At 41.6% G+C, this 15,892-nt stretch overlaps 1 protein-coding gene across 1 annotated transcript in view; it reads right to left on the bottom strand.

The window, feature by feature from the left end:
• Positions 1–15,892, bottom strand: part of FAT4 (FAT atypical cadherin 4) — a 150,582-nt gene that overhangs the window by 58,193 nt on the left and 76,497 nt on the right. The window contains exons 2-6 of the mRNA XM_075090214.1: positions 13,115–13,246; positions 9,674–9,935; positions 6,761–7,111; positions 1,617–2,539; positions 683–857 (exon numbers count right to left, since the gene is read on the bottom strand). Coding sequence (XP_074946315.1) covers positions 683–857; positions 1,617–2,539; positions 6,761–7,111; positions 9,674–9,935; positions 13,115–13,246 — 1,843 coding nt within the window. The remainder of the gene's footprint in view (positions 1–682; positions 858–1,616; positions 2,540–6,760; positions 7,112–9,673; positions 9,936–13,114; positions 13,247–15,892) is intronic.

The following is a 15,892-nucleotide window of genomic DNA, read 5'->3' as shown; positions in this document are numbered from 1 at the left end:
TCCAGAATATGATGCAGGATGTCTTTGTTACTCATATTCATACCAAAATCTGAAACCAAAGTTCTGTGCTCGGACACCTCAAGTGGAAGAGTAATTAATCTTCCTAACAAGCATTCATGTCCTGTTTTAAACTGAGGGATCTTGGAATACATTCGGGATTCTGGAGCAAATGGATGACCGGATGCTGAGGAAAGCAGAAAATTGAAATGTTGAAATGTAAATTGCCATTACTCTTCAGGGTTGAGATTCTGGTAAGATTAACCGAGCAGTCCATAGCTGTTTTCTGGCCATTGAATTAACCTGTCTGCACATTTCTGATAACTTTATATTGGGTTTCGTTGCCATTTATATTGGGTTTTTATTGCCACGCATGAGTTTCTTATGACCCAGATAGGACCACTTAATACTGTAGGGTGAAAATCAACCTACCTAAATCTGTAGTGAGTCCTACTACTATCAGATGACTAGGCATAAAGATAAAATCCTGACTTCCAGAAACCTAACTTCCCTTTGGCATCAGGTAAGCCCAGCTCACCCCACAGAGATCTAAGCTGAAGCTTGGGTACCCATCTCCACCCACTAAAGTCTCAAACCATCATGAAAATACTTTTTTTCTATCCAGAATGCAATGTTTTCAAGTGACAACGCACTTTCACCAGAAGAGACTGCCCATTTGCTTTACCTGCATCAGCAGCTGTGATCAGTAGTATGTACTGCTCCTTCGCCTCACGGTCCAGGCTCTGCATCAAGCGCAGCTCTCCGCTGGCTGAGAGAGTAAAGGCTCCTTCTTCATTTCCAGCCACCAGAACATAAGTAAGCTTGCTGTTTAGACCTTGATCGTCATCCCTTGCTACAACCTACAAAAGCAATGCAAACACGTGGGAAGAAATGTCAAGAACTGATGAGTGCAGGGTCACTTTATCCCAATTTTATTGGGATAGAGGAAATATTCTCTATGACAATAATCCAAATTGATGGATTGAATTAATCCAAATGCTTTAAGGGCTAGTATAAATTAGCTATAATTGTTAAAAATGACTTAACACAGCGGTGATGGACTTAAAAGCATAGTTTGAAAATGTAAAATAGTTGATTGCTTATTTTTCTCAAGCATAAATTCAGTAAAGACTGTGTTGGGGCTCAGTGCAAACTACAGATGATCTGGTAGAGGCTGAGCTCCATATCAAAGCAAGCACTGCATGTCCTGCCAGCTGAATCCATTTAGTGCTCTTTCAATGTTTGGCACAGAGCCTCATCCCATGTAGGCAATGATGAGACTGAGAGATTTGTTGCATGAATGTTGAGATTGAGATGAGAGATAGAGCAAACTCTTAAAGTTCCAGTGTAGCCAGGAATGTAGGTAGGGAAAACACAAACAAATCTTCAAAGCATAATATAATTTTTTGGTAAGAAATAGGCAAAAAAAAAGGGCACCCAAACAAACAAAAAGGAAGACAACCCAACGACCACTGCATGATAGATTACAGCCAAGAGGTAACTTTTCAATTGCCTTGCACCTTTTTAATTTTGGAGGAAAGACACTATATATTAATACCGTATACTGAAGCACGCTAATAAATGTAAGAGATATATGCTTATTTGCTGAAGGTACTCACCTGAAGAATAACTTTCGGGAGCGTCTCCAAATTCTCAGGGACGTTCACAGAGTAGGGGGAAAGTTCAAATGTAGGAATATAATCGTTGGCATCCTTCAGAATAATACTGACTGTTGTGGTATCGGTCCTCGGGCTGCTCCCGCGGTCAGCCGACTGAACAGTCAATGTATAGGAGGGCTTTTTCTCTCTGTCCAGAGGCTTGGCAACCGTTATCACCCCCGTCACAGAATCGATCCGAAACTCGTTATTGGCATCGCCGCTCACAATGGCATAGCGGACCTGCCCATTTGTACCTTCATCTCCATCTGTAGCAAACACCTGGATTAAATCTGTCCCTGTCAAAGTATTCTCCACCACCTCCACTTTATAAAGTTTTTGGGCAAAAAGTGGGTTATTGTCATTAATGTCCAGGACTATAACCACCACATCCGTCGATGAAGAAAGGGATGGCTGGCCCTTGTCTGTGGCTACCACAGTCAAGGTGTAGTTGGACACGGCTTCTCTGTCAAGCTCCCCGGTAAGCCTCACTTCGCCGTCAATAGTGCCAATGCTGAATTTGTTTCCCAGAGGCCGGAGCAGACTGTACTCAATGTAGCTGTTCGGACCGCTGTCGGGATCGGTCGCCTGCGCTTTGAACACAATCGTATCTATCGGCGTGTTTTCCGGGACGTAGGTCAGCTTTGGGGAGATGAAGCTTGGAGGGCTGTCATTCACGTCCAGCAGAATAATTGAAACTTGGGCTGTGCTTGTGTACCTGGAGGCCGGGAGAGGGGCCATGTCGTGGACTTGCACGACGAGGCTGTAGAAAGACTGGCTTTCCCGGTCCAACGGCTGCCTGATGCTCAGCACCCCACTGTTGTCGATGCCGAACTGCCCCGCGCTGTCCCCGGATGCGATGCTGAAGGAGAGCTGCGAGTTGGAGCCTGGTGGGGTGGCGAGAAGAAAGGTAGAGAAAATATGACTTCATCCCACTGACCTAGAAATAGATGTTTCTGGCCTCATTTCGTATGGAAATGAGGACTGTACAATCATGCTGCCTGTTCAGCCTCCTCATCACCGTTTTTAAATCCATCAGCTAATTTCAGCTGAGTTTCACAGCGGAGCAGAGGCCTTTGAAATATTTATTTTCTGACAAGAGTTGAAGAGAGAGAGAAGGAAGCCTGTTAACTGGAGCGGCCGCAGAGGGAGCAGCTAGCAGAGCTCATCATTCAGCAGGAGCTACGTGGTGGCAACGTGTAATTTTTCTGCATCTACAATGGTTAGTGATAAAGGTTTTGAAGGGTTTTCCTTCAGAAACCAAGACTCAATAGCTCTGCTGCTCACCGAGCAGCTGTTTTCCTCTGTTCTCCCCAGTCCAACTAAGCGACATTATTATTAATGTAATTATTTCATGAATTCTTCTACCCCATTAAAAAGAGCCACAACCAGAAACTCCCAAGCCTAGCTGGAGCAAGCCAAGAGTGAATGCTGGGGAGAGGTATGCTTCCCATATACGGCATGGTATTCCAAAGTATCAGATGAACAGCCCTCATCTTATAATCAAAACATAACTAGCAATTATGGTCAAGGGAGAGATTTATAATTCTGGTAAGGGAAATGCAGTCTGAATCTTGACACAGCTGTGAAATGACCTTAAATATGCCATACAGGAAACAAATGTACGTTACTGCCTCAACTCCAGAGTTCGCTCTAAACAACTAATTTTTGGGAACATCTAATTGAAATAACTCTTCTCTCATATATATTTTAATTAATTTTGAAAATTTTGGTTACTTGCTTTGGGTCATAAAGACCACGATTTAGGACTAGTAGATTAACAGACCATTTGCTACTAATTTACCCTTCAAACTTGGTTTTTCATGCAAAGAAACCAAACTGTCTGCTTAAGTAGCTGATTACTTTGCTATGCGTTTTGTCATTTTTATTCAGAAGCTCCTTTCCCTCCAACTGAATTGTTTTGATAATAAAATTATTCCTGCATTAGATTTATTAATCTCTGCTGTTGCTTATGTTCAGACTTGGGAACTCTAGTCTTACTTGTCTTTCCCCCAGTGGCTACTCTAATTAGCATCTTTCCCTTTCTCCTCTTGTAGGATCTTAATTATAAAATAAATAGAACAAAACATGAAAGACAATACTTTAATGTAGTTAAAGAAATTAATACATTTATATGCCAGACATTAGTGTTTCTTCGTTACTTTGATCAAATGAAGCACTGTGAAAGTTTAATGCTAGTCTGTTTTTGTTCAGCTGTATTTTCAAATGACTAATTACATGGAAGAAAGTCTTCTGATTTCAGTGAAGTACTTTCTGGCAATTCAAGATTTTTGTAAAAATAGAGATGGGTAGGAATTAGATCTTAAAGGAGAAAATTACTTTAAAAATACCCTTTTTTTCCCCCCAGTGCTTTCTATGGTGGTGTTTGTTCCTATAAAATTTACTGCTTGTTCTTCTTTGTCTCACCTCCACATACAATTTCCTTCCTTGTCCTGTATTCTTATAAATTTTGATGCTGCTAATGCTTATATAGATTAAACTGTGAAGCAGACGGACAGTTGACTAAATATCAGTGGAGCCAGGAATGCCACTTAATGAATTTTTCTTTTTTAAACACAGCATGCCAAGCTGGCACCGTGCGCCTCGCCCATCTCCTCTCCCCAGGTTTGGAGCTGGGTTTTTCTTAGGGAGAATGTAGGGGCATCCTCTTTGCTGAGCTTTGGGATTATTTAATATGAGAGTCAATCTGATAAAACTCTGAGAGCTCAGACATGGAGCCACCAATTCATGATAATGCTCTTTTAAGGGTCTTGTTTCTATTTTTGTTTATTTACTAACAAGACAGAAAAAATATCCTACTCCCACCTCCCCCCATTCTGTAAATATCTGTAGAGACTAAGTGGGAAATCCCACCCGGAGGAATATCTTGCTACACTTTTTAACAAATAGACAAGCACATGCTTTGCTTTGAGATTTTTCCTGTTAATTGGGTGTGGAAAAAAAAAATCTGAGTCTCGAAATGAATGTGTTTAAGGAAACTGAGTTCTTTATTGCTCTGTAAATAACCAAGAGCTGTAGCTGATATCTACTACGCATCTGTATATGAAACTGTCCAAGCCGAGATAAACAGCTACTGTTTCCCAAGGAATGTGTCAAACACGAAAATGGAAGCGGGAGCAGTTTCACTATCACCATGCTTTTGTCTTTTACCAGTGTTTATCCTAAAACAACAGGCATATCTTATTATAATACAATGTCTTTTCAGAGCTCCTTCAAACTACGGGATCATATAACAAATAATCAACGAAATCGTATTTGTGTGCATTGAGTGCATTATCTGTGAGCCACACGCAGAGGAGTACAGCACTAGCTATTTCTGTACTCTAGATAAATATAAGATGACACAGGATAACAAATTTGGGCTTGAACAGAAACGCCAGTAGATCATAACAGTTGCTGCAGTTACAGTCCTATGGGGGAACTCAACCTGGCATGCTCTTCTGCAACTTCTGCCCTAATAATTTTAAATCCAGCCTGTTAGAAAAGTAAGAGCGCCAGAAAATACAAAAGACAAGATATCTGACTTTTTATTGCATTGCTCCTCAAATCCTCATTTGCTTCCTTGATAGCTGAGTGCATGATGAATGTAGTTCATGTGCACTGTGCGCAGATGGAAATTAATGTATGAGGTGCAAGAGAAAAGGAAAACAGACCCTTGGTAAAGTGAAATTAACTTCCAAAAAGATTTTAAACCAAGCATTGTACTCCTAACAGGAAAATAAGGAATAAAAAAAGGAGACAGATTAGACACAAACTCATTTATCCAGAGGTTTGAGGGAACAATCCCTTCCCTGGGTAGGCGTGATGCAAGCACAAGTTCCTCCTCCAACTTACAGTTAGTTTACATAAAATAAGAGCTTTAACAAGAGTGGTGGAAGAGAGATCCATGCAAGAATAGCCAACATCACCAAGATATAATTTCTGACTTGTTGGCTTATCTTATGGAATCTCTTCTCGCTCACTTTCTCAGTTTGATCTCAAAACCAGCTGCACAATTTTTTACCGTGGAAAGTTCTATCCATCAGCACAAAATTTATGTTCCCACAAAAATGTTTGAGTTCAACAACTCAGCATTTCCTGGGGAAAAAACTATTTTACTGAATAATCTTGATCAGCTCAATCGTTTTACGTGCATAAACTGGGATTCCTTAGAAGCACGTACATGCTCTGCGTTTGAAGCACACGTTTCAGCGTAAGACATTTCTGTAGGCTTTGCTAAGCCGGTGTCAAGTTGAGAGGAGACAAGGTTGCTTAACACGTCACAAAAATAACCTTCACCTGCAAAGTCACTATGAGCGTTTTGAATAATTTTAAGTCACACTGACTAATGTCTGTGGACACTTAAGAAAACGCTGTATGCTATGGAATGATTTTTATGTATTTTATGGCCATATTTTATAATTATTATTGCTTGGACATAAAATGCATAGCAGAATGGTTAGGCAAGCTATAAAGATTGTATCTTTTACACCCCAACACATTAACACCTTCTAGATACCATAAATAATCCCAAGATTAAAGCTTATTTTAATGAGAAATTTTCCCATGTTCTCTTTTAAACAGTTTTTTTAACCTCCACTATCAATACCCTGTAGATCACGATTCTCTTCATAATACATTTAAAAGTTACCGTATATTTAAGATGATTGCAGATGAAGTCTGATATTGCCAGAACCTTATTCAGAATGTATTATAAACTTTAAGAATAAACCAGTCTGAAAGAACACTTAGGATTAATTTAAGTGTGTGACCTAAGCACCAGGGGAAAAATCACGGTGTTCAACTTCTGTAACATGCTCTAGGTAAAATATAGCTCTGCAACTCATTTCTGCAGCAGCAGTTAAAAGCAGTATTTGACTGTATCTTTAATTTATCACAAATAAAAACAGGGAAGAAAACACCTGCCTAAACCTAATGTAATATATGAGAAAAATAACTTCCGTTTACACAGCATGCAGCGAGTTTAAGCACATGATGGCATCCCTAAGGATAGCCTTAATTTGCCCATTCTACTAGCTCTCCTGATATGTTCTTAAGGTGAAATACATATTTATCATCAGGGATACAGAATATGAGGAAACGCCTACCATCATCTGCATCAGTGACACTGAAGTTGAGAATAGCGGATCCTGGAGACAGGTTCTCCATCAAAGACGCGCTGTATGAGGTCATGCTGAACACTGGTGGGTTATCATTGATGTCCAGTATATTGAAGTACACTCTGATGGCAGTAAATTGCCCCCCCCCGTCTTCTGCACGGACAGTAAGAATGTAATACTGCTGTGCTTCGTAGTCCAGCGCGCGAGTCAGGTTGAAGACTCCGGTGACGGGGTTCAGGAAGAAGATACCCTCTTCATCATCTTCACTTACGGTGTATGTGATCTCCCCGTTGATACCGGAGTCGTCATCAGTGGCTAGTATGGCTGCCACTAAGGAACCTGTACGGCACGACAGGACAGCAAAATCAGGCACTCGCAAAAGGCGGCTCGCTGGCATGGTCAGAGCCAGCTCACCATCAAGCAGCTCTCGAGAATAAGGGGCATCCTCCAGTAGAAATTCAAGCCTCAATACTGTATGACTAACTGCAACGAAAGGTTTTCAAAGCTGAAAGGAACTGCATTCAGTATGATGTTTACTTTAAATGGCTACTAAAAAAAAAAAAAAAACCCAAGAAATGGCCAGGAATATTTGCTTTTATCCTTAAACGGGAACATGTCCAGAGTAGATCTCAACTGGGGCAAAAGTTCCTTTTCTCCTGCTAGGTATTTTCTTTCTACGACTCAAAGGACACCCTCCTCCCCACAGACAAGTATGAGTTCTGAAACCTTCTAGATATTTCTTTCTAAATGCAGAAACCAAAATGTCAGTACATACCAAACATCCCGGCTCTGCTTTTTGAAAAAGTGCCTTCGCAGGGTAACTGCGGTTAGAAAGCTAGAAACCTTATAGGGGTCCGTTCCTCACTGTTTTCTGAAATTCAACTCCTTGTGAATTTGTGCCATTGTTTTCATTTCTGCATAGCTGCGTTCTCATGACTGACCTACCTTACTAAAGTTTGGAAGTTAATGTCACTTTTTAGTATTTCGAGCACTAATTATAATTAAGATCAGCTCATTTCCAAGAAAGTAAATCATTTAATTTCTTTTCCATGGCACCAGATGAATTACATGCATTCCATCACAGTTAACTATTTTCCAGCAACGTGACAATGAAAGCCATTTATCACCAGACCAAAGAACAGCGCTACAACTTCCTTTAACCCAGCTGAACATGCTGGTATCTCTTCCATCCGTGTGACTACCTCCCGCTTTAATGTTTCTGGCTGTGCGGTAACCAGGCAAGAGGGCTGTCCCGAGGCTGGACGGGGTTTATCAGCCCTCCAAGCGAGCCTGCAGCACAGCGGGGTCAGGGCAGCTCAGCGGAGAGCCTCGCTGAGGCCCAGGGACGGTACAATTCCCAAATGCAGCTGCCAGACTGCAAGGGGAACAAGGATTACTCTCTGGGATGGAGTGTGGAGCCCCAAAGGGGAACCCTCGCAGTGCCCACCCTCCGGACGAGCGTGCCAGCTGCTTCGGGACCACCGGAGAATGGAACAGGAGAAGCTGGAGCACTTCAGGGATAAAAATCAGCCTGTTCCCTCCTTTGGCGTCTATCACTGCTGAGCCGGGTATGAGGTACAAACGTACACCCCATAAATGATTAAAGAGAGAAGCCGCATCTTAACGTGGAGGGAATTATGCTCGCCATTTCCAGGGTTATTCCTGCTAAAACAGGCCGAGCCTCGGGACTCTGAGTGACAAGAGAGAAGAGCGTAGCTGGGCATCAGCAACCAAATCGCCCCGTGCTACACAGACGCCTCGATTACTTCCAGATCAGAATCCTGAGGCAGAGCTGATTGCACTGTAATCCTCTAACGCAAAACACCACTGAATTTTGGGACTGTGACTGTGGGACAGCGTGCAAAAGTTGGAGGCATGGGGGTAATCTTGGTTGCCCCAAGCTGAGCCTCCCACGCTTATAAGTCAAAGCCCTAACAAAAGCTTGAAAGCAGTCACCATGTCATTTACATCTCCTTTATCTTTTCATGCTTTAGAGCAAGTTTCCAAGATGCTTCAGTTACTAATACCAGCAGATACTGCTTTTATACTAGCACTCTGTACACAATACCAGCAACTATTTTTTTGCAAGAAATATTAATTTTTCATCTGGCGATATATAATATAGCACAGCTTTTGAAAACATTTTTTGGTCTAAATAGTTTCTAGCTTACAACCTAACTTTGAAACATCAAAACACTCTTGCACATGAAACAAGCTTTAAAAGGAGAAAACAACGTAAGTGGTAGGTGATCAAGTTTAGGAACCAGAATTAATTATCTAAAGGTTAGATTTTTCTATAAAAACCTTGTCAAAAAAGGAGTCAAAGATAAGATCAAGGACATACGAGGTTAGGGTTAGTAACTGAGCACATATAGGGAATATTACTAAGGAATCAGCGTATTACTGCCTGCTCAATGGTCACCCATTTTGTGATTCTACACTGGATGAATGAAGCACTCTGAGTCATATTCACTGAAGGTGGCTCGCTAAATACTAGCATCACCATTACATCTTTTTCATGGTAGGTTATGCTGTTGCTGTCCTGCAGGTTGCTCCTCCTCCTACTTCTCTGTTTGCTATTTTTTTAGTGGTGGCACTCAGAGGCTTCCATCGGGATACAGGCATAATTCCTATTCTGCGTCTAGGATTTATTCGAGCGGCAACCATTTCTCTATTTCCCATTGAAAATAAATTTGACCTCACTAGTGATACAGATTTCCTAGCAAGCAGAGTTTCAGTACGATGCGGTTCCCTCCGTTTCTTTGCCCCACCTGACAGACACCTTCAGCATCTTCTGCTTCCTGCCCAAGTCAGACAGGTCTGCTAACCCCTCCTCCGCACGGCCCTTTGGACTGACAAAATGAAAAAAATCAGTCAGTTTTCGGGCCATTTCCCATTTACCTGGAGTGGCATCTTCTGGGATGTCAAAGGAATACACTGGCTTGGAGAATTTTGGGATATGGTCGTTAACATCGCTAACAGTGATGTTTATTCTCATGTCTGAGGACTGCAGGCCGTCATCAGCACGAACCAGCAAGGAGTACTTGGAGCGGCGCTCCCGGTCCAGGCGCTTTGTGGCTATCAGGTCTCCTGACTCAGGGTCAATGTGGAAGCTATCATCCGCACCGCTGATAATAGTGTATGTGATGAGGGCATTGGCTCCCTAAGCAAAAACAGAAGTGGTCAAATCAAGTTATTTGCCAGGAAAACCACATTATAATTTTCAGTAAGACAAGAATCATTCCAGTAACTGCGCTTGGCGAATATTTTTCAGAACAGTTTCCTTTAATAAACAGCCTTCCTGCCCAGTCTCTGCTTCAGTCCCCCAGTAAAGAGACAGATGCACACTGTTTTTATTTGAGACATGAAATGGCGCGATTACCCCGATATTCTTTGCTCCACTGTTCATACAAGGATCACATCCAGTCAATATCGTAAAACTCTGATACCTGTTTTAATTTCAAGCCAGCATCACTGAGCAGTGTAACATCTTCCCTCTTAACAGGTATCAATGTTTATTCTTCTTGGTTTATACGCAAAGGCTAAACTAAATCCCTGCCAGTGGGATCAGCTCTGCCTTTCTCGCTCTCTGGAGATGACACGGAGGGAGGAGGAGAGGGAGGGGTGCAAGGAGGGAGGACCAGGGGTGGCCACGCAGCCCTCCGCCAGCCAGCAGGCATGGCAAGAGCTGTGGCTCCCGGTCAAGAAAAACTCACAGGAGCCAGTCTTGCAGCAGCCCCCTAAAGGCTGGTTTCTGCATGGAAATACATTTAGCCCTGTAAATAAGCAGCCCCAAAGTGACAAATCATGTGTCATTAAAATCACAGTTCTGATCTCTTGGGTTGTGCTGTAAGTCAAAAGCATCTGCTTTTGGGTCAAAGTATCTCATTTGTCCTTGGAAAAAAAGGATTCATATGGACTTTGAGCATTTTGGTTAATAGGAAAAATTACTTTCCCTTAATTTACATAGAAAAATTATCACTTTTTTCTTTCCTCCCCTTAAAGATTGAAATTAAAACTTAGGAAAAAAATATGGAAACCTTCATTCCAAAAACACTGACAGAGTGCATTCTGCCTCAGCCCTACCCCATCACAAACACTGACAGAAGTCACCTGCATCCAGTCTGTATCATTGATTATTAGCAAGAAAAACCAATCTGCCTTACAGGTCTTAGCTTTGAGGGATACATCCCTAGAAAAGGGATGCTACCTGAGCTTGGTTTTCATCCACCTCCTGGGGATGGGTTGTGCAGTGTGATGCTGCAGCCAGGGGGTGGTCCAGGGGACTTAAGCAGCTGGCTAGAGCACCCAGCACGAGTTTGGGTGACACTTCCCACAAAAGCCAGTGCTCAGCTGTAATTTTTGCTGCTTAGCAGACTGGAATTGGTCTTTAAGGGAAAACAGAGAGAGACCTAAGATCCTGGAATCATGTCCTTCTTTTTCCAAGACAGGTTTAAGGGCACTGAAGGTCTGGTAACCTCCAACATCGGATATATGTACCTATACCTTGCATGCTGACTGTGGCACTTCTGCGGTGAACAACAGATAAAAGAGATCGGAGAGAAAGAAATTCTATAACTGTTTCAAACACTCTTGCCTAAAAAAGCAAACTAACAGAGATAAACACCCGCTCATATTTGTGAGATGAGAGACATGCGTTAGTTACCTGACATCATGAGAGCACCTCGTGCCAAACCTTTTCCTCTGGAGTGCTGTTTCAAAGAGTGGACTGAGCTCACTGATAAAATGATATTTAGAAAGAAAATAAGCTCCTACAGGTGCCCAGCCCTGAAGAGCTGCATGCAGGGCTTCAGCATATGCAGCGTCTGTGTGCCCAGGTGTATCTGGGGGATGTCACATGCCTTCCTCCAATTGTACGGCTTAGCAAAAACATCTGATGAGAATTTAAGATTTCAGAGGTGACCACACTCTTCACCGCTTGTTTGACTAGCCACCCTCCTCCTAATAGGGCGCAGCTAAAACTGCAGCCGTGTGTGATACTGGTTTAATCAAAGTAGTAACTTTACATGAGTTAGGTGAGAAGCAAAACAAAATACAGGTATGTAAAACCTATTAAAAAGCTAAATAGAAAATTCCCATCGTCCACTTCAAAAAGTTGCAAAGTGCTGAAGCTTTTTTAATTGTTAAAGCCTTTGTTACCACTTAGCACCTAGAGAATGTCTTTACATCTTTCCTCAGATCTCTACAATGTCCTTATTATAACAGACAAGGGTTTGAAATTTGCTGCCTTCATAGTACCATTTAAAAATATTTCTAAGAGGGGTCCTTGTACACAACTCAGCCATGAGTTTTAAGGTCTCTGTGACTTACTCTTTTGAAGCTAAACCTTTGATTCTGAAAGCACCCGTGCATGTAGCAAAGGCAGCATGCTGTGCTACTGAGCTGCATACATGGGCTGCAAAGAAAGAAACCAGAAAAGCGTCATGTTGCAGGAACATTATATGAAAAACAGGGAGCATTCACTTACTTTCCAGAAGAAATGGATACATCAAATTATATGCAGATATATTTGCCTGAAGCATACAAAAAACCTGAACTATCCCTCACTAAGCCAACTGGCTGACTGTTTAACATCATTTGCTCAAAGGCTTTTGCTAGTTTCTTAATAACTCCTTTGTTGCAGTGACCTCACAGTAATGAATCTAAGCGGGCAAAACAATTTTGCAAACTGGTTCATGGACAGAGCACATATTTTGGCATTATTTTTTTTCCCCCTCTTTTTGGTGAAATAAAACCTCCTTTAGGAAAGGATAATATTCGTATACGTAGTTCTAGTCAAAGGGCGAACAGGCATTATCAAAAGTTTTCTTGTTCTCCCAGGCTCATCTTGCATGAATTTTATTGCACACCTTGAAATTGGGCTCAACCACAACACGTCTGCTTCAAAGTTAGTTTAGATCTCAAGCTGTGGTCTTAAACTGAATGCCAATAAATCTCTATCAATAGCTGCGCAGTCGCCGAGTCATTGGGTACGGTGGATGATGAGATTGATAACAAGAAGACCATCTAAACCCAAGATTTTTGGCATTTTTTGCCAAGAGTGGAACTGCTCATTAAGAGATGTTAGGAAAACATTAACTCGTTATATACAAACCAATAACCAGCCTTCAAGTAATAGAGTACCTGTCTCACTTCCTCACGTGTCTGTGACTCCATGATACCGAATACAGTTTTGTGAATGGGCCAAACACAGTTTAAAGCATGACCACAATGACTCCCAAGGCCAAGCTCTCACAAAGGGAATAAGGGAACAGGTAAAAACACATATTTCCAGAATGCCATTTTTAGTACAGATATTTGAACATGAAAGCGTGCTCCTACCTCATCAGCATCCATGGCTGTCAGCTGCAATATTTTAGATCCATCTCCTATGTTCTCTTCCACGGTCAGATCAAGCATATCTGTGGGGAATACTGGTGGGTTGTCATTGATATCCTGAAGTGTTATTTCCACCTGTAAAAAGCAGGAATTAGAAAAAAAAGTTGTGTGAGCACTGTTAGACACTGATTGGACTTGAATGTTACAAATCACATAATTTTGAAAGCAATCAGATAAATTGTTCTTAATCACATGAATTAGAGCATTCCCAAATCACACCAACAACAGGAAAAGCCCCACCAGATATTAAAATTCCACATTGTTATAGAATACTCATAGGAAAGCCCCTAACATAAATAAAGTTAATTTGACTTGTTGATAGCAACTGATTTTAAATGGTCCTAGTCTAGTTTATATTGGAAAAGATCCACTGATAGGCTGTCATTGTAATCCTCAAAGTCAGCCCCTGGAGGATAGCTGCCAAGTCCCGGGGCAGGTGATCATTCAACCATTAAATGCTGCCTGACATAAAGATGAGGTGGTGTAAAATTCTCTCTGAAATGTTTATATATTGGCAACTCTCCGTTCTGAGGGAGGAAAAAACACCCTTGCACTTTTTTTTTTTTTTTAAAATAATCTGGTTTTCCCTCTCACAAAGCTCTCCTCTAATTGCAAACACAAACGTTACTTTAGAAGCACTCACTAGCATCTACTCTCCTTGCCTATGCATACCTAAACAAATGTTCTTTTCACATGTGACATTTGTATGCTTTTCCAAGTAGTAATCATAGTTTCTGAAAGGTTGTTGCGCATTATTTATTCCTAGTTTTTCGTAAGCAAGAGTGCTGCCCAGCTGATGCTAATTCAAAAAGCTGCAGAGCTGTTTTCCCTTGCTGTTGGGTATGACATGTAATATTCCAAAAAAGAAGGAAAGAGAGGACACAGCTGTTTCACATTTATAATGAGAAAAAGGCTCGTTTTGGACTCAAAATATTAAATGGCCACCAAACTCTGAAGACCTGCTAATGAGAAAACTGAGTAGCTGAAGGAAGTCTGTCCTTATTGCTCATCAAGGAATATGGAAAGCTAGACAGGGCTGTTGCACAAGGGAGGCAAAGGTATGGATGACTTAAAGAAGATACCTCGGTTGACAGACAAAATATTATTTACACTACAGGACCTGTCATGCCATTATTCACAAGAGATCTCTCTGCACTTCGTTGAAAATATACGGGTTAGGCCGCTCTGGATATAATCAACACAGACACCTCTGCTGATCTGAAGACTACCATTTCTACTAGTCACCTGCCATAATATTTTCTTTTTTCGTTCTCTTTTGAGACAGACCACCAATTGCCAAGCCATTCTGACTTGATCACCACGATGATCCCAAAAATACGCACGTTAGTGACAGAAGCTTGGCTGTCCCCACAGAACAACGAAGTCACCCAGGCTCACTTGCTGTATCTTTCCTCAGGCCCTCAGTGGCTGCACCCTAGGGCTACTGGTCCTCTGTGGGCTTCCTGAGACCACATGCTGAAGGATGCTCCATCCTTCTGTCTTCCCAAAGGCAACCGTTTCAGAAAGCCTAACATTTCCATCAGTGCTAGACTTTGTGACAGAACAGATTTGGTGTGTCGTGCTACTGTTCTTCATCAAAAATGGAAGAACATATAAATTTATAAAACATATAAAATGAAGAAAATATAAATTGCTGTAGACATATAAATACTCTGAGAGTATATTTGATCCTCACAGAATCACCTCTTCTGCCTCAGAGGACGTTTCTAACGTAGAGAAGGCTGCAAGAAGTTCAGCTGTTTCCCTGATAAGCCTTTTTTCTCCAACAGGATGTCTTCAGAGGGTGGAGAGATCTAGACCACTGTGTCCATTATGGCCACATTGGTCACTGGTCAGTATATATGCCGTGCATGAAGACACCTTCTCCCTGGGGATCTACGCCATCCTCGGTCACCTCAAGTAAGTGAGCTTTTTTTCTTTTCATTATTTTTATTTTTCCAGTTTGTGTTTGGTATTTATGCCCACAGTAGGCTACTGTTACTGTCAGCCTGCCAGAACTTTTCCACAGCATTAAAGAGAACTGAAATGTCTTTAAAAAAAAAACAGAGGAAATGTTACATTAATAATATAGATATATCTTCTGGAAGTGCAGACAAAACGCTGGTCTTATAGGCCTTACATGGCCTTTTATGGAAGGCCATTATTTATTTGTACCATATTTAATTCCTTTGACCATTCATAAATGGTACATAAAACACTTCATGGCCTGAGCCAGATTAACCCAGAAGGTTTTATCATCAAATTTAAATCCCTGACAACAGAAGCACAAGAAGCACTGACTGGAGCATCACAAGCAATGATTCGACGACTAACTAACCAGGCACAAACTTTCAGAGAATAAAACGGCCTACGTCGGTTTTTCACGGTGACGGCTGCATCTGGGCGACAATTAATCACAGAAACAGGCGAGACACAGTAGCAATGACAGATGAAGGATTTTGACAGCTATCCTTGCCAAGCAGGTCCTGCCCCATGAACTGGCACAGCAAACTATGTATGCTCTTCTGCTCAAAGTATAGCATTTCCCCAGACATGGTTTCAAGGTAAAGCAGCTGCGCAGCTCTGCAATTTATTTATTCATACCATATATGTCACGCACAGCTAATGTTTCAGCTGCAAGTGACATTTCATCACCAGAACCCATTTTCATGATGAGAGATTGCCCTTTGTAAAAATCATATGAAAAATATATGACAACTT

This window comes from Phalacrocorax aristotelis, chromosome 4 (assembly GCF_949628215.1).
Source record: "Phalacrocorax aristotelis chromosome 4, bGulAri2.1, whole genome shotgun sequence".
Taxonomy (NCBI): domain Eukaryota; kingdom Metazoa; phylum Chordata; class Aves; order Suliformes; family Phalacrocoracidae; genus Phalacrocorax; species Phalacrocorax aristotelis.
The sequence above is the reverse complement of the archived record's forward strand: the minus strand, read 5'-3'. Positions and strand labels throughout refer to the sequence as shown.